Below are 25,368 nucleotides of genomic sequence, written 5' to 3'. Positions count from 1 at the left end.
GGGATGACAGGTAGATCTGGACTTTCCCACCACATTCAGCGTTTTCTGTTTCCGTTCTTTTTTTCCCCTTTTTCCCAACCTTACGTCGGATGATCGTTCCCTTCCTTTTTGCTAGTTTGGAAGCTTTAGGTGTATTCTTATGCTTTGGGTGGTTCCTCTTAAATTTAACAGAACCACTAGCTATAACACTTTCCTAACAGAGACTTTGGGTCTTTGGTTAACCTCCGACTGCAGCTGGCTCTTCATCCTTGTGGTTCAGCCTCTTGTCCGCACAGCGTTGCTATGCTGTGGGAAGAGGTGGAGAAGGACCAGGGCAGAGGAGGTGTGCCGGGCTCGGGAGAGGGTGGGGCTGAAGAAATGCGGGAAGGGCTTCATCTGCTCCCCATTGCTTCTAGTAGGTTTTATCAGATTCTAATTTTAATCACCAGTGCTATATTTAATTTTTTTAAAAAAACCATAATGAATACATGCTCATTCAATACCACATGTGTGTATTTTCATTCAGCTCAGCTGTCAAAACAGGCCTTTCGGTGATCCAACCACATAAGAAACCCTCAACCCAGTGGGCCCAAACCCCAGTTTTCAAGAAACACTTAGACAAGGTATCCTCCTTCCACACCTGCCTGTTCTTGTGGCTCGTTTACAAACACAGTGACGTCTACTTTTTCTTTTTCTTGCTTGTCATGGATTTGCTGGGCACCACTGTGTCCTCTTTTGGGGGGCTTGGTGTGAAATTTGAGGAGGGGGCGTCCACCGGTTCCTTGATCACGGTGATGTCCACCTCATAGTCTTGTCTTTTGGCCTCTTCCTCTCTCAAGCTGTTTAGCCTAACAAAAGCAAACACAAGAAAGTATCTTTTTTTTCTTTGAAATTTCAAAACCAGTGTTACGCTGCCGTGTGGTGTAAACTAGTCCATACCTGGATCTCAACAGTGTGTGTCATCACTTTGCCTGAAACAGAAAGTCACGCCATCGCCATCTCATCAGTTCAGACTTTGCACACATCTTAGGTGACTTGTGAAGTACTTGTCTCTGGAGCAACTTAGCTAGTAAGCAGCCTTTTTAAAGTCCTGCTGTGTGTGGCTGTTCGTTCTTAAGTCTACCGCTGTCCTCCACAGGCCAGCGGGCTCGTGATGCCCTTCACAGAGGACGGGCATCCACACTCCAGACTGACCTGGGTGTGGAGCTGAGTCTGGAGAGTACGGCCATGACGGCACGCTCACCACGCCCCAGTCACTGTTAATGTTTCAGAAACACGTGCTCCCTCAGTCCTCACAGCAGTCCTATGAAGGGCCACCTCCACCTCCACAGGGGCAGAAATGGGCACTCGGGGACAGACCTTGCCCAAAGTCACCCAGCGGTAATAAGCGGAGGGGCTGGGATTTGAACCGGGGCAGCCTGGATCTACGTCACGCTGTGTCCCTGTGGATGCCTGGGGACAAGGGCGGCATCGCCACCTTAGCCAGGACAGAACAGGCAGCCACGGGTTCCCAGCCCCACACGAGGGCATGCCGCTCTTTGTAAGTTGTAGACTCGTGTGTGTGTGTGTTTATTTGGTTGCACCAGGTCCTTGTTGTGGCACGTGGGATCGAGTTCCCTGACCAAGGATCAAACCCAGGCCCCCTGCGTTGGGAGCGAGAAGACTTAGCCCCTGGACCACCAGGAAAGTCCCTGACATCGTAGCCTTTTAATGAAAGTGTTTGGTCCTGAAGCTCGGGGTGGCCACAGAGGACAGGAAAGAGATGACCGAGAACCCAGGAAGGAGGGAGTCAAGCGGTTTTTACCACGTTACCTTGCTTCCAGCTCCTCGTTTTCCATCTTCCTCTGAAGGGCCATTGCTTCATTATATAGCCTATTTTCCTTTACTTTCTCCTTGACGGTTTCTTCATGTTTATGTGCTTGGAAGAGAGTGTTCACAAAAAAGACGTACATATTACTGATCCATGTGTTGAATTTTTCCTTTTGTTCATCCTTGGATTTTTCTTTTTTCCCTGTAAGAAAGGCTGACTGAAATGAGCATTGATACAGTCTTGCAGTAACGTTGGGAGTGTGCCTCCCTGTTCCCAGTTCTGTCACTACCTGTGGTGGGCTGAGTGTCCTTGTCCCCCCATAAGGGTGACGCTATGCTCCTCGTGGGCTTGTGGGCATTAAGGGAACTGCAAAATGCTTCAGGGACCCCCCAGAACAAGGCTGGCATCAGCTGACCGCAGCTCTGATGGTCAACAATTCCTTCAGGTCTCTGGGTACCTATATATTTTTCTAAAATAGCTTAACTATTTTGGTTTTCTAAAATGAAAATCTTAGAAAATTTACAATATTCCCATGTTTTCAGAGAAAGGAAAAAAAAAACCCTCTTGGCTTTAAGTTTTAAGAAAAAAAAACCTTAAAGGATTTTAACTCCGAATTGAGTAAGAAGGTAGGTAAAATTACTGACTTGGTAAGGAATATAGCGTCACGTCTACTAAGGCAGCAGACACCCACTCTGGAATGTGTTTAAAACAGTTGATTCCAGGAGGATAATGCTTTGGATCGTCCTGTAGTATCAGTAAGACTGGGGGTCTGTCAGGATAGCATTTGGTTTTTGACTGTGTCTACAGCTCGGGCTCCTGTGTTCTTCGATGGCGGGGATGGGAGAGGAGGGCGGGCACAGGTCCTGTGGAAATGCAGGGCTCTGTGACCAGACCAGCCTCCGCCCCAGGAGCCACTGCGAAGGGCCCAGAGTGGACGACATGGGGAGAGCCTTGATGCCAGTGCCAGAGTTTACACGGGCAAAGACACACGAAAACACAGCCACAAAGACGGGCACACCAGCGCCCACAGCGGCATTCGTTATGACAGCCCAGACTGGAAGCCGGCCGAGCGTCCGTCAGCTGACGAGCAGACAGAAATGAGGTAGAACCCAGAGGAATCGGGTGGAGAGGGAGGTGGGAGCGGGGATCGGGATAGGGAATACATGTAACTCCATGGCTGATTCATGTCAATGTATGACAAAAACCACGGCAATGTTGTGAAATGGTTGGCCTCCAACTAATAAAAATAAATTAAAAAAAAAAGAAATGTGGCAGAGCCGCTCGATGGACTACTCCTCAGTCATACAAAGGAACAGAACACTAACACGGGCTGCCACGTGAATGGATCCCCAGGCAACTCTGAGTGAAGGAGGCAGGCATAACAGACGCACGATTCCGTTTAAACGAGGTGTCCAGAAAAGGCAAATCCGTGGAGAGAGCGAGTCGCGGGCAGGAGGTGGCCCACAGGCTCCAGGCGTCTCACCCGCACCTACCACCACCCCGAGGCCAGCTCCCCGCGAGCGCGCCCCGTGGTGATGACATGGCTGGACCTTTTTATAACCCTGATGTCATTTATAAGCAACCGCTTGCTAGTACAAAAGTTCTAGAATCAAAATACTCACCATTTTGAGATAAAAGGAAGGTCAGCCCTTTTCCTGCAGATTTAAAATTCACTTTGGAAGTTCTTCCGTCACTTAGAGATTTCTTGATTTGGGGCTTTTACGTATTAAAAAAAAATTAAATTCAGAAAAGAAATCATAAAGCAAAATATGACTTCCACATCATTATGGACTAAAACTAATTTTCTATGCTAAAAATCATTAGATAAGTATTCATGAGGCTGATATCTTCATGCTAATTTGACTGTTTTTAACCTGCCTAACATTTGACTTTTTAACCTGAATATTTGTCCTATTAAGGAAATGAAGAACAGAGCTACTGTATCCACTGGAAGGCTCCTCCCCCAAGAAACCAAAGATTGGACACTCTACCCCAGGTCTGTTGGGAGAATGTTTATTAACCATCTCTCGGCGGCTGTAGTTACCTCACGCATGCTCTATACACCCACATCTCTGCCTCCAGTAGATCTCGCCCTTGAACCCCAGACTGTCTCCAGCTGCCCATTGCTGTCACCACTAGGATATCTCCTCAGGCAGCTTACCTTAGCATGTGTCCAAACCCAGCGCCTTAGGTTCCCCCGAAACTCCTCTCCCCGGCGAACCCTGGTCCTCCCCTTCATGATAAACGGCAGCTCTATCCTTTCAGTTCTTCAGGCCAAAAAAATCTTAGAATCCTCCCTGCCTTCTCTTTCCCTCTCAAACTCCACTCAAAAAACACCAAGCGCCTCCTCACGGGTTTATCATCAGCTCGGCCGCCGTGAGCCGACCGACCGCCCTGCTCGCGGGCCTCCGTCTCTCTCCGGCCGGCTGCCCCTGGCCGGGCGCTGCCTCCCTCGGTGCATCTTCCTGGGCCGCCCCGACGTGGCTGCACCTGCCGCCACCCTTCCGGCCCAGCCACCCAGACGCACTCCCGCCTCAGGGCCTCCACGCAGGACAGACTCCCCCCGCTGACTGCCAGCTGCGCTCAGAGGTCGCTTCCTCCCAAGACCCTCTCTTCCGCCCACCCTGTCACTCGGCCTCCTCCGCCGCCCCGCTTCCCCTCCCGTCCCCGATCCCTCCGAGTGGGATGCAGCGGAGCACTGCGGTAGCGGGCGTGCACCCTGCAGCGGGCCCGCCCCAGCTCCCTGCCTAGCAGCTCTGTGCCTCTCTGCGCCTTAGCTCCCTCCTGGAGCTGATGGCAGCACCTACAGGGCGTCTGCGCCTTGAAGGAGCAGGACCCTGGCAAGTGCGGCACCAGCTAAGCGCCCCGCGGGCGTCCCCTCTTCCTGTCCCGGTGTCACCACGCCCCCCTCTTCCCCAGAAGGGGAAGCCCACCAGAGGACAGGCTTCCTGCTCCTGCCCGATCCCCGGCCCCGAGGCGACCTCACCGCCAAAGCCAGTGCATGCCCAGGGCGGATACCGCAGCCTTGGCTGTCTTCCCGCTTGCCTGTCAATACACACCTCTGACTTCCTTATCTTGCTCATGTCCAGCAGGACTCCCAGCTTGCTCGAAGATGACTTGGTGCTGCTGAACTGAATGTCGGACTCCTGGCTTGTTAGTGCGCTTGGACTCCTGTTCTGGGTGTTCTGAGCAATGAAAGACACAAAAAGAGGGCTTCTGGTTTCCAAGGAGACGCACAGGCCTTTAATGCAGTTAACTGACTCTCCATAAACGACACCGAAGGTGCACCGTGATGATAAGTACAGGCGTGTCTGTACCTGCGAACCCATCCCCTGGGACAGTGAACACCCCATTGCCACAGATGCTGTCAGCTTCGTGGTCCAGCCAATGCTCCCTGCCCCCGAGCGAGTCAGGAGGCACTCTGATGCTTGTGACAGAGCTCCTCTAGCGTGGCTAGGAGTCTGCTTCCTGGGTCAAGACCAGGAAATACATTTCCCCTAACTTACAAAATAAATAATGTTAAGGGACCTTCCCCCGTGGTCCAGGGACTAAGACTCTGAGCTCCTAATATAGGAGATTTGGGTTCGATCCCTGACTGGGAAACTAGGTCCCACATGCTGCAACAGCCAAATAAATAAATAATTTTTTTAAATAAAGACTTTAAGACTTCACTAGTTCTTTCCTGAAGGGTTACAAAACCCCCAAGAGAGTTCTGATGATGGTTTAGCCATTCCAGAATAAAGCCCTTCCTTACTCTGTCAATTCTAAGATATTATCTGTTACCTGAGCTGTCACTGGATAAGTGCTTCCAGCTTTGTTAACAGACAGGTCATCGTTTGGGAAATCTGAACAGAATTTAGTTGCTGGCTCAGGAACAGAGATGAGGGCAAAGCTTAATAGAGCTTCAAAGAATTCCAGGAAAACCAGCTGAAATATAAGAAAATATAAAGGGGTCAATCCTCGCACAACTCGAGGTGGGCCAGCGACTTTTCTGGGTGTTTGTCTCTATCCTCCAGGAAACGCCACCTTGTTCAACACTCAGGCGCCGTGGGAGCACACCAGTTTGCAGTAAAAACTACAGCCTTGAAGAGATCTATGAGGATGTATGTTCTCGCCTTAGGTCTCTAAGTCACTTTTCTATTTGATGGGAACATGTTACTGTATATTCACTCATTGAGGACTGTCACTGTACGAAGTGTTTCCTCTTTTCCTGAACAACGAGGAAAGTGGCACCAGTGACAGCTGACACTGGAGTGGCTAAGAGGCACTGGGATGGGGTGACCATATTCTGCACGGAGGAAGCACGTGAGTTGGTGAGGGGTAGATTGGGAGAGGAAGACTGTTGTGGTTTGAACTGCGCCTCCTTGGAAAAGGAGTTGGGAGTCCTAAGCCCCAATATCCTGAGATTTACTATAGATAATCAAGCTAAACTGAGGCCGTTAGGGTGGGCCCCAGTTCAGTGTCTCGGGAGACTGCAGCCCCGAGACAGGCACATGGAGAGAAGACGACGACGACGGGCCAAAGAGAGGGGCTGGGAGCTGACCCTTCGCCACAGCCCGCAGCAGGAACCGGGTCCTCCAGCACCTTTCTGATGCTAGCCTTCAGAACTACAGGCAAGAAATGGCTTATATAAACCAAAAAAAAAAAAAAAAAGGAAAGTGGGGGAAGGGGTGTAGCGAGTACAAATGTTCAGAGTCAGGAGTCTGGTGGGTGTGACCAGGTGGTCAGACCTGGACTCAGAGAGGTGGCTGTGCTGGAGACAGAATCTTGGTCGTTGGTACCCAAGGCAGAACAAACAGTCTGAGTTGGATCTGGGCCGTTCATGACACCTCTTTACAAACCTCAAGTTCAAAGTTACTGTCGATTCCATCATACATGGAAGGATTATCCTCTGCTATGACCTCCACAAACTTGGTTGCTGTCAATTCTTTATTTATCATCTTAAAGTTCTGTAAGAGAAACAGTCAATTAAACCATGAAGGCTGCTAACTACAAACAGCTATATATATATGTACTTTTAAAAATGTCACAGTCCTGCTGAAAAACGAGGATGAGGGGAAAATGCATGTAGGCAGGGCCCTCCTTCCACACTGACCCTTCCCTCCAGACTCTATCCTAAGAACTCGGAAAGCCGGGTTCATGTCCCCCAATCATGAGGAGTTAGGAGAACTCCTCCCTTGGAAACCCAAACATCCAGGAGAAGAGGTCTATGGACAGTGGGCTGAGGGGGCGTGAGGGGGGAGCTGGGGCAGTATCCCGGCTCGCTTACACCACAATGAAACACAATCCTGAACCGGTGTGGCTCGTCCACAGAGTTTCCCATCAGCCTTAGCATGCCACAGTCCTGCCTGTGGGTGGACAGCCCAGGTACACCACTCACTTGTTCCTTGCACATCACAGCTAGACTATTTTGCCTTTCCTAAATTAAAATAAAAAACGGCTACAACCAGAAAGCCACGATCCACTGTGAATGGTTACCCTCAACATCCAGAGGAAGTGTCTCATGTTCATGGTGAGCTCGTGGGGAGGGGCCGCGTTTGGTCTGCAGTGCGCTGTGTAGATCTCCCAGCACTTGTCCACGTAAGTCATTGAATAGAGGGTCCGCTGGGCCTCACAGAATAAATGGCCTGAAGACGGAGTGGGAACACCAGCACTCAAAAAGATGATTACAGAACTCGATGCTGGAAACAGTTAAGTTAAGTATAATTAAGTAAGTTAAGTATAATTCTATGGGTTCTGCATTTACCTTTAACACGGCAGGCATTGGGGAGAATGTTCTCATTCATCAGTTTTTTAAAACACAGAAAGAGCGATGGGCTTCGGTCTCTGCGGTTAAAAAGAAACCATCATAAAAAAAAAAAAGAAACCATCATCACTTCTCCCTCCAGGAGATGGAACTTCATCCCCCGCTCCTGGAGGGCCGGGCGGACCTCGTAACTGGCTTCTCTAACAAGTAGAGCACAGGAAGGGGAAAGCAGTAAGTCTGCACTAGAGAAACCTGGCTGACAGCGCTTGGTCACGTGATCACAGGTAGCATCGCCAGTGATGAGACAGATTGATGTCACGTACCCCCGATATGATGGTATTCTTCCCCCAAACCCACAACCTCAGGGTGATAACAGAAAAACATCAGCAAAGCAAAATTGAGGGATACTTCACAAAATGACCAATCGATATTCTTCCAAAGTGTCAAGGTCATAAAAGACCAAAAAAAATCTATCACGGTTGTAGAGGACTAAATAGCCAAGTCAATGGAAAACACCCTCATCCTGGGAAAGACTAAAGACAAGGAGAAGGGGGCGGCAGAGGATGAGATGGTCAGATAGCATCACTGACTCAATGGACATGAATTTGAGCAAACTCCGGGAGATGGTGGAGGACAGGGAAGCCTGGCGTCCATGGGGCCGCAAAGAGCTGGACATGGCTTGGTGACTGGACAGCAACTACAAAGGAGGTATGACGACAAAACACAAGGTGGGATCCTGCATTCGGTCTTGGAATAGAAAAGGCAAAAACTCAGGGAGTCCTAATAAATTCTGAAATTTAGTTAATCAAGTGGTAGCGACGCTAAGTCCTTCATTTTAAGAAGTGCACTGTGATTCTGTAAGACGTAATCATTTGGGGAAGCAGGATGCAGAATATAAACCAATTCTCTGTGTTAACTTGGCCACATTCTTGAAAATCCACAATTATTTCAAAATTAAAAAAAAAGATACAGTTATCAAATTTGCTCTAAGAAAGACAGGAAATTCTCAGGAAGAGTTGGTGGTGACTATTTCTGAGTAAAAAACTTGAGGGCTATTCACACAACTGAAACAAGACCCACATCGGAAGGGTTTTCAAAATTTTCTATTTTGCTTCTGATAGTCGGGGTGGCTAATGTTTGTAAGCAACTTCTGTTTCTAATCTTTCAAGAGTACGAAAAATAATCAAGAATATCAAAGATAAAAGAACAACATTATGACAATCATGACAGTTCAATCAGCACTCATCCTATCATGGGGACCCAGAAGGAGAACTTACTGGTATTCTTTGTGATGAATGTGGTAAGCCAGCTGCAGGAGGTAATTCAAAAATGTCCTCAAAAGTAATGTTGTAAATGGAGAGTGAATTTCTTCCACTGGTATGTCGTTATTGGCTAAAATAAGAAAATTGGAGAGGATGTGACGGCTAAGAGGGTAAAGAAGTCACCTGCCCATGCAGGAGACACAGGAGATGTGGATTCAATCCCTGAGGCAGGAAGACCCCCTGGAGGAGGAGAATGGCAACCCGCTGCAGGGTTCTTGTCTGGAGAATCCCTTGGACAGAGGAGCCTGGTGGGCTGCAGTCCAAAGGGTCGCAAAGGGTCAGAGACGACTGAATGACTAAGCAGACACGACTGAATGACTAAGCAGACTGGTATTTTCTATAAACTTCTCTCTTATTTGCTCCCAGTACACAACTCAAAGAACTGAATGCCACGGAGTACTTTTTTCCCAAGAAAACACTCTGAACAGCATATAGGCATTCACCTAAAAATTAAGTTCCGCATGAAAGATCTCTATCTGTTACTTTACAAGAACCTTACAAGATACCTTGTCCTGTTTGTCAGAGTGTTTTGTCAGAGTGGTTTGAGTCACGGTCTGATTAACGCTGCTAATTTTTAACGGGTTTGAAGTATGTTTCAAAAACTAAAATTTGCAGTAAATAGTTGCAACACACACATGGAAAACGCCGCCCACGGATCTGCTTGGCATACTCACATTAGTCGCTCAAACGTGTCCGACTCTTTGTGACCCCATGGACTGTAGCCCTGTAGGCGCCTATGTCTGTGGCATTTCCCAGGCAGGAATACTCGAGTGGGTTGCCATTTCCTCCTCCAGGGGATCTTCCCAGCCCAGGGATCACACCCGGGTCTCCCACATTGCAGGGAGATTCTTGACCACCTGAGCCACTACGGTTGATATTAGCTCTATCAAGCAGGTAATTTGAGACCTTCGAACCTGCCTCCCACAATTCAGCTGTAGGGAGTAAAACCTTCAAAACTGTTCATTTTACTGCATGAAGTTTTTAACCTGAAATCAAGCCCAACATAAAAAATACCTAAAGCATTTTCTAGGCTATTCCAAACCCTCACTGATCTTCTCTACTTCTGACCTGACAATTTGGTGGGTTTTTTTTTTTTTTTTTTTATAAAAACTATAGATCAGAGGTAGCATACACTATATAGGACAGCAGACTCTGTCACAGAGATATTTAATTATGAGTCACTGAGGCTTGATGGGTTTTCAAGAAAACAGTCCGGGGATTGGTGGGTACCGACATGGAAAAGGACATTACCATGTATGTCCTATGTGCAACCTGTATAGGTAGCATACTCTGTAAAGAGGCAGATGGTAAATATTGTAGGCTTTCTGGGCCAGAGAGTCTGTGCCACAACCACTCAGGTCTGGTTTTACAGGGCAAGAGCAGTCATAGACAAGACATCAACAAGTGAACATGGCTATGTTCCAATAAAACTTTATTTATAAGAACACACAGTGGGCTGGATTTTGCCCATGGACCCACTTTGCTGACCCTGCTATGGATGGTCTTTGACTACTGCTGTTAGTTCACTAGATGATTCTCTCTTTGGTTGCATTTTAAGTACGCTGGGAACAAGCCCACATGTTGCTTTCTGGAACACCTCTCCAGACATGTGCCTTCCTCGCTCCCAAAACATTTCCTAACTGGTTTCAGGGTGCTGAGATGTTATACGACTCTTTAGACCAGACGGGAAGGACCTGGAATACTCACCACCGAGTACCCTGTCCATATCAGCAAGGGTTATGTTATGGTGATGGAACTTGCAGTCTTTGAGAAACCTCCAGAAGTGAAGTTTTGTCATCAGAAAGGTATTATCCAGGGAACGGTCACAGCCCAGGCTGCTATAAAAGTTGTAGATTCTTCTTAATTCCGTAATGTTTCTTAAGATAGCATATTCTACCTGAAATGAGAAAACCACACGAATCTCCAACTGACCCGATAAGAACGAAGGTAAAAGAAAACTTGCTTTCTAAATTAAACGAGGTCACACATGCAGTAGCATTCAGCTCTTACCACTGTAAGAACTCAGGGAATGTTAGAGTCTCCCTAACCATTCCAAAGTCTACAATGCAATTTCTGAGTGAGAATGCAAAGACATGCTGTTATCTTGACAGTGGAATTACTTTCCTGCTATTCTGCCCTATTCTACCCTGTTTCACCCCATCTCCATGGGAGCAACAAAAGTCTCTTGTCTACAGATCAATGGCTCAGTGGTAAAGGATCCGCCTGCCAATGCAAGAGACGTAGGTTTGAGAGGCCCCTGCAGGAGGAAATGGCAACCCACTCCAGTATTTTTGCCTGGAGAATCCCATGGACAAAGGAGCCTGGCGGGCTGCAGTCCATGGGGTCGCAAAGAGTCGGACACAAGTGAGCAACTGAGTGCGTACACACACACACACACACACACACACACACACACACACACACACACACACACACACACACACACACACACATCAATATCCCTCATGGACACAGGCACATAAATCCTCATCAAAATAACAGCAAGCCAGGGACTTCCCTAGTGGTCCAGTGGTTAGGACTCCATACTCCACTGCCAAGGACAAGGGTTCAATCCCTGGTTGGGGAACCAAGATCCGGCAAGCCACATGGCCAAAAATATAAAGATTTTTTTTAATTAGCAAACTGAAGGGAGCAATATGTAAAAAAGAATAATACATTAGTACCAAGTGGGGTTTATCCTGCGATGGCTAGGCTGGTTCAACGTGTGAAAACTCAATCATCCTACCACATAATCATACCAACGCATTTGGCAAAAATTTTTAATGCCTTTTCATGATAAATACCCTCAGCAAATTAGGAATAGAAAGGAACTCCTTAACCTGACAAACAGCAGACAGAAAAACATACAATTAACATCCCACGTAGCGCTGAGAGCCTGAGATAGGCGACAGTCACATTCACTGCTTTACTCACCACCCACTCTGTCCCCATTCACATCTATCGTTTTCCCCAGGCCCTCAGCGGCCTTATACTGCCCCCAGACTCCTCAGACCCACAAACCTGCAGCCTACACAGTGTCCTGTTTCCCCAAACCTTGTGTCCCATGCGTCACCCTCCGAAATAAAAAAAAAAAAAAAAAAAAACAGAAAATGTGAAGAATGGAATTTGGGGTCCCCACGGAGACAGGGAAGTCCCAGCTGGGCGGCTCCATCAGGCGTGTGTCACTCTCAGCGTCGACTCCTGCCTTTGAAAATTCAATTCAATTAGATAAACAAGTGGAGTTGGCCCTGTTGAAAACACCGCTCCAGGGAAGGACACGGAATTTTCTTCAGGAAGCTTAAAACCTAGTCGAGATCACAAGACACACACACAGTAAGGAAGTCTCCTTACGGAACAGAGCTATGGAGGGACAAGAGACGGATTCAAGGACTGAGCTGCCTGGAGGGCCGGTGCCTGACCTGAGCCCTGGAGAATTGAAGAGTGGGCTGGACTTCACGGTCCACAATCCTCAGGTATAAACTGCTGGTTGGGATTAGACACATGCTCACAAAACAAGATCCAGCTACACATAATTTTTTCTCTAAGTATTTTGACATTGTGAATTATTTCTAAGGGTCTGAAGTTCTTTTGAATCCCAGCAGCCTATGAAAACACACAGCAGAACGAATGTCCTCCAGAGAGAGGTGACCACAGCCTTGGCCTTCAGACCAAGCCAGGGGGGCAGAGGGGTTGACTGACCCTTGGGAAAAAGTGAAAGTGTCAGTCGCTCAGTTGTGTCCGGCTCTTTGTGACTCTGTGGACTGTAGCCCGCCAGGCTCCTCGGTCCACGGGATTCTCCAGGCAAGAATGCCGGAGCAGGTTGCCACTATCCATCTGTAGGGGGTCTTCCCAACCCTGGGATCGAACCCAGGTCTCCTGCATCGCAGGTAGATTCTTTACCATCTGAACCACCAGGGAAGCTCTGGGTAATTCACGGGGTCCTTCCATCCGAACTTCCTTTTTCTCAGGAAGCCGGCTCACTCACATGGGATCCTGGGAAATTAAACGAGAGGATATTTAAGCCAAGTGACTCCCAGGTGTATAAAAGATGCTTGATACAGAACAGCAGTCATCAACAGTATCTTCCCAAGACTTGGGAGAGTCTGCTAAGATTTAAGCCCCCCAAAAATATATATGTATATATATATTTCTAACAAACAAGGTTTTTACCTGCTTCTTTTCTTCTGACTGGTCTCTCTCAGGGTACATTTTCAGCAATAAACTGAGATCCAGCTCGAGGCTCGAGCCTAACAGGGAATTACTTTCATTGCCATCAAGCTTTCTCATGATTTCTAGCAAATGAAGGCAAATACAGGGGATAGTTGTGAAAAGCAACATTAAAATGTTTCAAATGTTATGTCAAAATGATTTTCTGCAAAAGTATGACACAAGAGTATTCAAAAACCCACAAGACGGCAGTTGTGGGGACTTCCCTGGTGGTCCAGCGGCCAAGACTCTGCACTCCCAATGCAGGGGGCTGGGGTTTGACCCCTGGTCAGGGAACTAGATCCCACATGTCCCAATTTAACAAAAGATCCTGCATTTGTAACTAAGTTCCCTCACAACCAAATAAGTAAATCTTTAAAATATATATATTTTTTTAAAAGACAGCAGTTTCTCACAGGAAACTTGCGTTTTCTTCTGAAATATTAGGTACATTTTTTGGTATCAGTGATAAAGAATCTGCCTGCAATGCAAGAGACCAGGGTTCAAACCCTGGTTCGGGAAGATCCCCTGGAGAAGGGAATGGCAACCCACTCCAGTATTCTGGCCTGGCGAATTCCATGAGCAGAGGAGCCTGGCAGGCTATAGCCCATGGGTTCACGAAGAGTCAGACACTTGAGTGAGCGACTAACGCTTTAAGTTTGATGCAATATTACACATCAATTCGCCTCCAGCTGGCAAGTGGACACTCCCTACCAGCACTGATGGAGGGCTTGCACCACTGGCTCCCGAGGGCAGATTCTGAAGTCGAGTCCAGGTAGCTCATCACTTCCCCTTCCAGATTCGGAAACTGCACTATGTGATCCTTGGAAAATGGGCCATCATACACACGCCCATTCTTGAAGGTTAGTCGGCCCTGCAGAGAGAAAGACAGCTTTTTGCAGCTTAGTGAAAGATTTTTAGAAAACCATTGGTAAATTTATGTCAATATCTTTTTAACAGTTCGGAGGCTTTCATTTGTTAAGATCTGCACTTAGTTCACATGCAGTCGGGCTCATAGAGTCTCAAGTCACCATGTAGATCCTCTCTCCCAACTCCCCCTTTCCTCTCCTCTCTCTGTATCTCCCCCACCACCTCTCCATAACCCTGAGCACCCCTAGGTCACAGATTGTGGCTTATTAAATAATGACCAGCAGAGGTGCCTATCACAGAATGGGGACTTATCTTGATATTTGTCGAACCCAGGCCAATAGTTGGTCTGACTCAGAGGTGGGCAAATGACCCAATCCAGTTCAGTAAAGTTAAAGACATGTGTGGAAAATTTCTGCGAAAGGAGTTTCTTCTCTCCTTCTACTTAGTGGGGTATGTAGGTGAGAAGCCTGGAACCACAGCAGCCATCTTGCAGTCATGAGGGAGAAGCAGCATAATAATGAGGCTGACATGGTAGGAGAGACATGGATGGATGGAAGAGAAAGATTTAAGCTAGATTTCCTGTTACTTGCAACCAAAACCACCCTAACACACACATACACCACAGACTAATTAAATAAACTCTAATATACAGGAAAGTGACGATACGTTAGAAATTACTCTGGTGGAGCAGATGGTAAAGAATCTGCCTGCAATGCAGAAGACCCAGGTTCAATCCCTGGGTTGGGAAGAGCCCCTGGAGAAAGGAATGGCTACCCACTCCAGTATTCTTGCCTGGAGAATTCCATGGACAGAGGAGCCTGGTGGCCTACAGTCCATGGGATCACAAAGAGTTGGACATGACTGAGCATCTAACACACACACACACACACACACACACACACACACACACAATCATCTTAACAAATCGGTAAGTCAGCCTATGTAAAATGGCTAATGCCGTTTACTAGGTAGAGAAGGTCATGCCTTTACACAATCTTTAAGATGTAACCTTCACGGGCCTATACTTACTATGCCGTGTTTTTTATTGGAGACCCATTCTCCCTCGTACGTGGCCCCGCTGGCATAGTAGAACTTTCCATGGCCATGGCGGTATCCATTCACAAAGTCTCCTACATATTCATTTCTCAAAGGATACTGGGAGTAGGGGATTCTCTTTAGAAACCATGTGTGTGTGCCAAGGCCGTTCTGAAAAGAAGGCAAATTTCCATGAGAAATACTCAAAACATATCCCCTTTTTACCTGAATCTATTTAAATAAGGTATGAATCAAATACAGGGACTCATTTGAAGGGGCGAAAAGCATGGACGTTGGGGTCACACAGACTCAGTCCTCACAGGAGTCATGGGACTGATGAATTTACCAGTCAAAGAACCTAACTGGTGCGCGAGACCTTTAGAGAAAACGAAATGCTAACAAAACAGCACTTTTTAAAAGGCTGATTTAACCATAGACAGAATGGAGTAATAATGCCATTGCAGCAACATGGATGGACATAGAGATGACAGGACCTGGGCTGAAGTTAGAAAGAAAAAGACAAATACTGTAGGATATAGATCACATGTGCAATCTAAAATACAACACAAATGACTATATCTACAAAACAGATTCACAGAACAGACCTGTGGTTGCCAAGGGGAAGAGGGAGTAGGGCAGGGAAAGAGTGGGAGTTTGGGATTAGCAGATGCAAACTGTTACATGTGGAATGAAAAGACAATAACTTCCCACTGTAGTGCACAGGGAACTATCTTCAGTAATCAGTGATAAACCACAATGGAAAAGAATATGAAAAAGAATATATACACAGACATAACTGAATCACCATGCTATCCAGGAGAAATTAACACAAAACTGTCAATCAACTATACTTCAGTAATTTTCTTTAAAAAATGCTGATTTAGGGACTTCCCTGGCAGGCCAGTGGTTAAGACTCCACACTTCCACTGCAGGGAGTACGGGTTCGATCCCTGCCCAGTGAACTAAGACCCCATATGCCATGTGGCATGGCCAAAAAAGAGAAGGAAAAGAAAATCGAAAAACTTTTAAAGGCTGATTGAGTTGAGTAATCATCACGGGAGTTTCTAGATTTAATACTGCCTGGATTTCAGATTGCCCACAACACCCAACAAGCAGTTCACGGGCGGAGATTCAGCAGAGCGTCTGCCGCTGGGCGGCTGCTACTGGTGCACGGTCGTTCATTTGCGCTTGGCTCTTTGTGACCCCATGGACTGCAGCGCGCCGGGCTCCTCTGTCCACGGGAATTCCTAGGCAAGAGTACTGGAGTCGGCTGTCATTTCCTTCTCCAGGTTATCTTCCTGGCCCAGGGATCGAACTCACGTCTCCTGCACTGCAGGCGGATCCCTCGCAGCCGAGCCGCCAGGGAAGTCCCGCCTCTGGGCATGGTCTGCTACGACCAGCTGGTACCTGGACCCCGTGCTCCCACTGGCCGGTGTACTCCTCGTTAGTCGTCAGCCACCTCATCCTACCTTCCCCGTGGCGCATGTTGTTCTCCCACTGACCCTCGTATATGTTCCCGGACTTGTAACTAGGACCACAAACCAAACGATTAAAACCAGTTACCTCATGTTCATTTACCTTTAAGGACTTTATCTTAAACTTTCTCCCTAAACACCTTTGAAGAAATCCAACCCTTGTGCCCATACAATCTTCCCTGTATTTAAATTCAGTGGATAGGCACGAGGTTTGCAAAAACAATTCTCCCAGGGGTAGGGGTTGTGGAGGGTGGGGGAGGGGGGGAGAATAGATCACTGTATAAAACCTTTTGATCATTTAATTATCTGACAAAGTGGATAAGAATAGGGTTGTTTTTTTTTTTTAATCTTTTAAAAACAGTTCCCTATACTATTACAGTTAATATTTTGGTTAATATTAAAATTAAAATGTTTAATTAAAATAATTAAAATCAAAATATTGGTTAACATTTTGACCCCAGATATTTTATTTTTTTTGCCCTCAAATATTTTAATCCTTAGAACATTTGCCTCCATCAGCTGAATCTAAATATTCCACCCTGCTTATACAGCAAAAGTATTCTCTATAGGTTCTGCACCTTATCTTTTTTTTTTTTTTTTTTTTTTTGGTTCTGCACCTTATCTTTAAAGAGCCTTAGGGAAAAGCCATCTGGGCCCACAAATGCTTCTCGTTAGAAGCAAGGCGGGGCAGGGGAGGGGAGGAGGCCGCGGACACCTACCATCTTATCCCCCAGCCGTCTCTGATGTTGTGTTTCCAGTCTCCTTCATACCAAGAGGTGCCTTCTTGATTATAATAAATGGAGCCCTAGAACAAGGAATACCATTAAAAAAAAAATCAAACCTCATAAAACTTGTTTTTTAAAAAGGTAAAGATAAAAACACATGATCTTAGGGCACCTAAAGGATGTGGAAGATGTCATCCTTACGACACCTTCGGTAAGGCATAAAATTCGGGTCATGCTTCTGGTCTGTGATTGAGGATGTGGTCAAGTGCGTGGCTGCCTCGCCCACCTTTCCATGCCTCTTGCCGTGGCACCAGTGGCCGATGTAGGACACGGGCTGCGTGCTGCACTTGAACATGCCGAATCCGTGCCTCTTGCCGTTGACCACTTCTCCTTCATAGGTGCTGCCATCTGGCCACGTGAAAACGCCGTGGTTCATGGGGATGTTCTTCACAAAGTCGCCCTGAGGCAGCATGGCCATCAGAAAGAAGTCAGTGGGGAGACCCCTCACCTCCTGGGCTGCTCGAGACGCGGAGACCACGCCAGCCTTCCTCCCAAGGCAACGGCTGAGTACCCCCAAGCACCCAGCCCCCTCCTCCCGTCCCCGCACAGCCCAGCCTCCCTTACCGGTCCGGGCACCGAGCAGAAACCCAGATGGAGTGAACGACCGGGAAGGCCGTGTGCCGACAGGGCTCCAGGAAGCCAGCAGGGGGCGCGGTGCAGAGGCGCCTCCCGAGTCTGGCCTTGGCAACTCGGGACTCTGCAACCCGCCTCAACGGAGGCTAATTCACTGGTTCCCAGGAGACGTTGACCATCAGCCAGGCTCAGTGATGGCCGGTGGAAACCCTAACACTCTGCAGTCACGTCAACCGGCCGCCTGCCCTGGGGGCGCCTTCCAGATAATCCCCTGTGGTCGGGGCCCCAGATGGGTGCAAAGCCCGAGGTCCTGCACACCTCAGCCCAGAGGCTTCAGGTTCTTCTCCAGGAACGTGAGCTTCTGGAGGTGAGATCCCACCAGACCTCCCAGGAGGCCAGGACCTTCCTGAGGATGCGTCTGGGAAAGCAGGAATGCTGCCCGTAAACCCTCCTGACTGGGCTGGTGTGTGTGTGTGTTGGAGGGGGCAACATCTACAGGAATCAGCCCCACCTGACCTTCTGGAGATGATAAATGAACCGGAGGCCAGGCCAGGCGGCAGGGTTTGGGGGAGAGACGGGTTTCCTGGGAAAGCCTGGCCTGAAATGGCAGTTGGCACCCAATCCTCTGGCCGCCCCGGACCTCCGGTATTCTCTTCCCTCCGTGATGGTGAAGGGGGATGCCCTCCCCTCTCTCTGCCCATACCCATCTCCCACTGCCCAGTCCACTCAGCTGCCCACCTGGCCCAGATGTGCCTGTTTCCCTCACCTGGCAGACTGAATATGTGCATTATGTCCTCCTTTTTTTTCTTTTGTCCTCTATTTTAAATACTTTCATTACGACTTATAAACACCATGGCGTTAGCAGCTCTGCAACTGTGATTTTCAGAGCAGCGTTTCAGGCCCACCCACACTGTGCAGACACGGGTCTAAAAATACATACTCCCCTCAGTCCAGCAAGATGGGATAAGTGAAACCCATATCACGGAACATAAGTAGCCAGTAAAAATTGATTGATCTTAGTCAATGGATGTGATTTGATCTCTAGAAAAATAAGGGGGCAGAAGAGAGGGTATAATGAACTATCTCTGGGACTTCCCTGGTGGCCTAATAGCTAAGACTCTGAGTTCTGAATGCAGGGGGCCCAGTTTCGATCCCTGGTCAGGGAACTAGATCCCAAAGGCCGCAACTAAGACCCGGCACAGCCAAATAAATAAATAAAATAAGTAAGTAAATAAAGTACCTCTGTTCATAAAAAGGTGGGAGAGGCTGAAGAATATCTTTAGAATATACAAACTGGAAACTGGTAACAGATTACAGAGGAGCCCCTAGAGTAACGACTTACTTGTCACCTCCGTTCTTTGGGTCTGTGGATTTTTTTTAACCCATGTGCTGAGCAATTTTTATGAAACTAGCTTTTTTTTTTTTCTTTTGGCTGCATCATGCAGCAGGCCAGATCTTAGTTCCCCGACAAGGGATCGAACCCAGGTCCCCTTCAGTGGAAGTGCAGATTCCTAACCACTGGACCACCCAGGGAAGACCCTGATACTAGCTGGGGACCTGTGGGAACCTGACTGTTAAGTTGCATAGTTAGTTTAGAACTGCAACATATTATACGCTTTACCTCGTATTTCAATCCATCAGCCCAGATGTAAGTCCCCGGTCCGTGCATGAGTCCTTCGGAGAACATGCCCTTCAAAACACAATAACAAAGCCTTAGGCCCAATCTTGATTTCACACGACTGCTACCCAGGGATTCAGCTCTTAAAAGAGAACTGTGTGCCACAAAATGCTGGTCCAGCATTCAGCTGGGAGCTGGCACTGCACTGGTGTCCATCTGGTTCTAAAAAGGATCTGAGGAGTCCAGAAAAACCCAGGTCCCTAAAACTGACACCAGGCGGTGCTAAGCAGCTGTTAAACTGAACTCTGAAGCCAGCCTTCCTCTCCTAACTAAGCGTTGGAAAAATACCATTCAAAAGAACTCATATGCTCTGGGCTTTGAATTTCAAACTTTGAAGGTTTTTTTGAAACTTACTTAGACCAGATGTCCTCGGTGGCTCAGTCATGTCCAACTCTTTGCAACCCCATGGACTGTAGTCCGCCAGGCTCCTCTGGTCATGGGATTTCCCAGGCAAGAATACTGGAGTGGGTTGCCATTTCCTTCTCCAGAGGATCTTCCCAACCCAGGGCTCGAACCCACGTCTCTTGTGTTTCCTGCATTGGCAGGTAGATTCTTAACCACTGAACCACCTGGGAAGCTCCATCTAGACTAGATGGAGCTGATTAAAACCATCATCTGGACATCAAAAATGATGACATTTGTCAGTGTCACATTTTGTTTTCCTCTTATTGGAAATTCTAAGTATGTATCCCAAAGGCCAGATGGGACATTTTAATGAATACTATTCAACCATAATAAATAGATTTTGTGTGTGTGTGTGTGGCTTCACTCCCTGGCTCATGGGATCTTAGTTCCTCAATCAGGGGCTGAACCTGGTCCCTCAGCAGTGAAATTGTGGAGTCCTAAGCACTAGATGGCCAAGGAATTCCCATAAATGGCATTTTTAAGAGTTTTTACTACACAGGACAATAAACATGTTAAAGGGAAAAACCGGTATTGAAACCCATGCCGTTTGACCTCAACTACAAAAAAAAAAATCTGTTTTCCTATAATAAGCACATATCTCTTAGAAAATCTCCATGAATGAATGAATACCCCCACTGTAGCCTCATGGATAAACACGCACCAAAAAAACCCCCAAAATACCCCCAAAGTATCTAACAATTGTGGCATAGCTCTGAATGTTAAATCAGAGCACTATGCTATAATTAAAGTAATAATTATGGAAGAGGGAATGGGGAGTTAATGTTCAGTGGGGATAGAGATTCAGTTTAGGAGGATGAAAAAGTTCTGGAGACGATGGCTGCACAAGAATGTGAACAGACTTAACATTACGGAAGTGAAAGTCACTCCGTCGCTCAGTCGTGTCGAATCTTTGTAACCCCTCTTGGAATTCTCCAGGCCAGAATACTGGAGTGGGTCACCGTTCCCTTCTCTAGGGGATCTTCCCAACCCAGGGATCGAACCCAGGTCTCCTGCGTTGCAAGCAGATTCTTTACCAGCTGAGTCACCAGGTAAGAATACTGGAGTGGATAGCCTATCCCTTCTCCAGTGGATCTTCCTGACCCAGGAATGGAACCAGGGTCTCCTGCACTGCAAGCAGATTCTTTACCAACTGAGCTATCAGGGAAGCCCAACGTTACTGAAATTTACACTAAAAAATAGTAAATCTTTTTTCTTAAAGGGTAAATTTAATATACATTTTACCACAAACTTTTAACTTATGAAAAGCATACATCAATACAGCAATGTAGTTCTAAGTAAAAAAAAAGATTCAAGATGTTATCTACAAAATCAATATGCCCATGTAAAAATACTGATTCATCCATTCAGGAAATAAAAGGGACACAGAAAAGTGAAAAAATTTATGGCAAAAGGATGTTGGGATTTTAATTTTACTCTTTGTTATTTACTTTAGTGACCTTAATGTTGTTTGTACAATAAATAAAAATCAGGAAAAAAAAATCTAAAACGATTATTTCAATTGTACTGAGTCATGTTTTTGCCTTAAAATATGTACTTGGAGTTGACAATAAAATCAGCATTAAGTATTTCCAATTCCTTCTGGAATTGGAATCAGAGGATGTTTCTGAAGACACAAATCTAAGATGATCACCCCACAGTCTGCCTTGCCCAGTCCCAGAACGTGTAACTCACCTGGTAGGTACAGCCTCCTTGAAAGATGGCAAACCCTTCTCCCTCATACAGTCCACGGACTTTTTCCCCTTCATAGCTGCAGTGAAATAAAGCTCAAGGCAGTGAATCATGTGAGGAAACCCCAGTGACTGGGGGTTAAAATACAAAAGGAATATCAGTGAAGACGTGCAAATGATATCTCACATTCCCTCAACAAGCATCACCCCCACGGCCCCCAGGACCACTGTGTGCCTGCCCCTTGAGCTGTGAACAAGTTCCTGCCCTCAGAAGTTTATGGTTCAAAGAGGCGAGACAGACAATAAAAAGGAAACAAATGAACAAGATAATTCCAGATCACATTCAATTTTTGTCAAAGAAATGATGGGGAAATGTGACCCTGAATGAGGAGGAGGTTACCTGGTAACAAAGAACCTTGAGAAGAGGGTCCCTGGGAGGAGGGAACTGCAGGTGCAAGGGCTCTGAGGCAGGAAAGAGCCTGCCGACTCAAGTTCAGCTGCATGGCTGGACCACACTGAGGAGGGGAGTGACGGGAGGGAGGTTAGGGGAGGCAGAAGCTGGGTGGGCAGGCATGTGGGCTGAGATAAAGATTTGCCATCAAGTACAAAGCTCTAGAAGGAATCATGAGAGGGTTTTCAGAACTGGGACAGGACCAGATTTACATCTTAAAAAGATCACTCTGGCTGCTTCAGGGAACAGACTGGAGGGGAGAGTGAGCTGCCAGGAGGGAGCGGTGAGCGAGGAGAAAGATGAAAGCGTTTGGAATATTCATCGGACAGTTTTCCATCTGGGGTGTGAAAACATTCTGGAAATGGACAGTGGGGATGGCTGCATAATGTGGAGAGTGTACTTAATGCCTCTGATTTACATGTAAAAGGATTTAAAATATGTATATTTCACTATGATAATTTTAAAACTTTTTTTTTTAAAGATAAAAAGGACATAAAACCAATTGGGCTTGCTGACATGCTGGCTTTGGGCAAGGGAGGTGCCAAGAACAATGCCCAGATTTTTAGTTCCGAACTGATAACGTGTGATGTTATCACCTTGCTCACCTCCAGGCTCTGAGGTGAGTGAGGTGGAAAACAAATGGACCTGTGACAGCCATGACCACAGTGGGCATAATCCAAGAATCCAGAGACGAGAAAATATCAGGAAACCTATGATGAGGAGATTAGTTCCATGACTTCAGGCCTGGATGTAGGGAAATGGTGATGCCCTAAGAGAAACAGGGACCAAGGGATGAACCCCCAGCTGGGAGAGAAACAGCAGCATCCAGAGAAACCTTCTAAGGTTCAAATTCTCATTTATTTCCCCCCATTAAGAACCTGAGGCTCAGAAAGGATCAGCGATGGGGCTGCTGATATCCTAGAGCTAAGACTCAAATCCTGATTGATTGTGGTATTTCAAGTCTTGCAGTCTTTACTTTGGGACGCAGTTCCAGTGGATGATGTCTAGTAGGGCATTAAAAACTTGAACCAAAAATTCGCGGAGGCAAAACGGTGCTAAAGGCACAGATGTTTACAGTCATCTAGGGAGATGGAAGTAAAGCTATAACAAGAGATCATCCACAGACAAAGAACAGACAGCATGGAAGTCGGAGACAAGGGAATGTGGAAGAGGCAACTCGTTAAAAGAAAAAAGACAAGTCAAGACTCCCCTGGTAGTCCAGTGGCTAAGACTCCATACAGGCTCCCAGTGCAGGGGCCCTGGGTTCAGTCCCTGGTCAGGGAACTAGACCCCACTTGCCGCAACTAAGATCCCACATGCTGCAACAAAGATCCCACACAGCCAAACAAGTAAATAAATAAATATTTAAAAGAAAGGAAAAATCACCTTTCTACTATGAGTTTGGTCAGAACAGGCTCTTCATACTGGGTGGTATCTTCATTTGGCAGACTGTTGCTTTTGACCTCTCTCTTGACTCCCGGGTCCTTGAGCTGCACGTCCAGTGGCGGCGCAGCACTCGGAGACGCGTCTTGCCTTGCGGCGTTGCCATCTTGTTTGGCAAACTCTGGATAATCGGAGGGAGACGAGGGAGAACGGGCAGACTTGTCCACCTTTTTATCCGCTTTTTTCTTTTCTTTCACCATGGCCTTTAGAAGACCTAAGGTTCACTTTATTTCGATAAGTATCAAATGACTCCTTCACTTGAAAGCTGTGCGTTTCAAGGCGTTGGTTTATCTGAAAAATAAAAATTATGTCTCTGAATACTTGGGGGTTTCACTCATAGCTACAATTTTAGTCTTTTTAAAAAGTTATTTATATTTATATATTTGGCTGAGCCGGGTCTTAGTTGTGGCATATGGGATCCAGTTCCCCAACCAGGGATGGAACCTGAGCCCCTGGCATTGGGAGCACAGAGTCCTCGTCACTGGACCAAGAAAGTCACTACAATTTTAGTTTTACAACCCCAATGTCATTATCATTCTCTTGCTACAGCCTGAAAAATTAATTACAAGGATCAAGTATCACCGGGTTATAAAATACAATTTCAATATTGCATTGTCCTAAGATTTTTAAAATTGGAACCACCATCTATCATTTCTTCTCAAATAGTGTTCCAGTAAGAAGGGCAATCCTTTGTGGGAAAACATATCAACCTAGCCTCTAAAATCTTACCTACCACCAGTTCATACTGTAAAAGCCCATCTCTGTACGTCCCCCTGGCAAAGTGCTCAAGAGCTGAACCCAGGCTTCGGCATTGTCCCCTTCCCAACTGTCCTTCTGCTTCAAATGTCAAACAGGAATAATAGTAACTTGTCTGCCTATAAGGATTAAAAGAGATGATGCACAAAATCAACTATTCTGTCACTTTCCCATTTTCAAACTTGAAGCCATCGGCTACCTAATCCCTGGGACAGCATGACAATAGATTCAGACCTCCTATGTCAGACAAGAAACCTTGTGTTAATCATTTGCTCAAGGTCCCGGAGCTGAGGGGCGGGGCTCCAAAGCCATAGTATTCGTGGCCCCCCAAAACTGGCCCCACTGAAGACATCCCAGTACATCAAGCAGGAGGCAGAGGTGAGTCCGGAACGGCAAGGCAAGACCCCTGTTCCTGTGCCTGATGGGGGTAGTGGCCACCCCCACGACCTCTGCCTGCCTGGCATCCTCTGGCCGCCTGGTTTCCGCTCACTCCCCCCACCCCACCCCCCAGGCTCTGCCCTCACCAACACGGTCCTGCTCCCTGGTCCTGCTCCCGTCTTCCTTCAAAACCCCATCACTCTTTCCAGCCCTGCAACCCCACCTCAGGACTGTCAGCGAAGCAAGCCGCTGAGGCTTCTAAACTCGTCTTTACTACAGGCTTTCCACTCCTCCATCACCGAAGTCTGAACTACTAATAAAACAAACTTCCTTTCTCGTGGCCTGTTTCTTACCAACTTTTGTGTATCGGCTGCTCTCCCTGAGTTGAGGCTGTATTACGGACCGTTTACTTTCCTTAGCGCGAGAGGGGCACGCATCCTCTGGGCCCAGGCTACCAACTCGGTCCTGTGCCTTCCTCTGCCCTCCCCGCCCACCGCGCACCTGCTCGGAGGCCGAGGAAGAGCCGGACCTGGCCGTCACGCCAGCCAGCCGCGGCGCAGATAGGGCCGCACGCCTGGGACCCCGGGACCCCCCGGAGGCACTCACTTTGGTGGAGACCCAGAGGATCCTGCCGGGAAGGAGGCAGCACTGCGTCCTGACCCTGACGGTCTCCAGGCAACCGCGGGCCCCGCCCTACCCCGATCTTAAAGGGGCCGCGGCACGTGCTTTGCCCTTCAGAGCAGGTAGCAATCTGGAACCCAACTGACC

At 47.3% G+C, this 25,368-nt stretch overlaps 1 protein-coding gene across 5 annotated transcripts; it reads right to left on the bottom strand.

Moving 5' to 3' along the window:
- Positions 1 to 25: 25 nt before the first annotated feature.
- Positions 26 to 25,267, bottom strand: RSPH10B (radial spoke head 10 homolog B). Of its 5 annotated transcripts, none has more exons than XM_065923789.1 (20): positions 25,207 to 25,267; positions 23,410 to 23,757; positions 21,577 to 21,652; positions 19,423 to 19,491; positions 17,455 to 17,628; positions 17,163 to 17,248; positions 16,376 to 16,496; positions 14,963 to 15,139; positions 13,778 to 13,937; positions 13,028 to 13,149; positions 10,565 to 10,754; positions 8,813 to 8,927; positions 7,536 to 7,615; positions 7,268 to 7,416; positions 6,631 to 6,738; positions 5,573 to 5,716; positions 4,849 to 4,974; positions 3,412 to 3,505; positions 1,792 to 1,990; positions 26 to 827 (listed from the first exon to the last, which is right to left on the bottom strand). In XM_065923789.1, exons 2-20 carry the CDS (start codon positions 23,664 to 23,666, stop codon positions 659 to 661), a joined length of 2,616 nt encoding a protein of 871 aa, XP_065779861.1. In that variant the 5' UTR covers positions 23,667 to 23,757; positions 25,207 to 25,267; the 3' UTR covers positions 26 to 658. The 5 variants fall into 5 exon arrangements, with proteins under 5 accessions (XP_065779861.1, XP_065779863.1, XP_065779862.1 ...); XM_065923791.1 differs by having other exon boundaries at positions 1,792 to 1,897; XM_065923790.1 differs by having other exon boundaries at positions 25,102 to 25,222.
- Positions 25,268 to 25,368: the final 101 nt, after the last annotated feature.

The sequence above is a fragment of the Muntiacus reevesi genome, chromosome 2 (genome assembly GCF_963930625.1).
Source record: "Muntiacus reevesi chromosome 2, mMunRee1.1, whole genome shotgun sequence".
NCBI classification, from domain to species: domain Eukaryota; kingdom Metazoa; phylum Chordata; class Mammalia; order Artiodactyla; family Cervidae; genus Muntiacus; species Muntiacus reevesi.
Note: the sequence above shows the minus strand (reverse complement) of the source record. Positions and strands in the feature narration are given on the sequence as shown.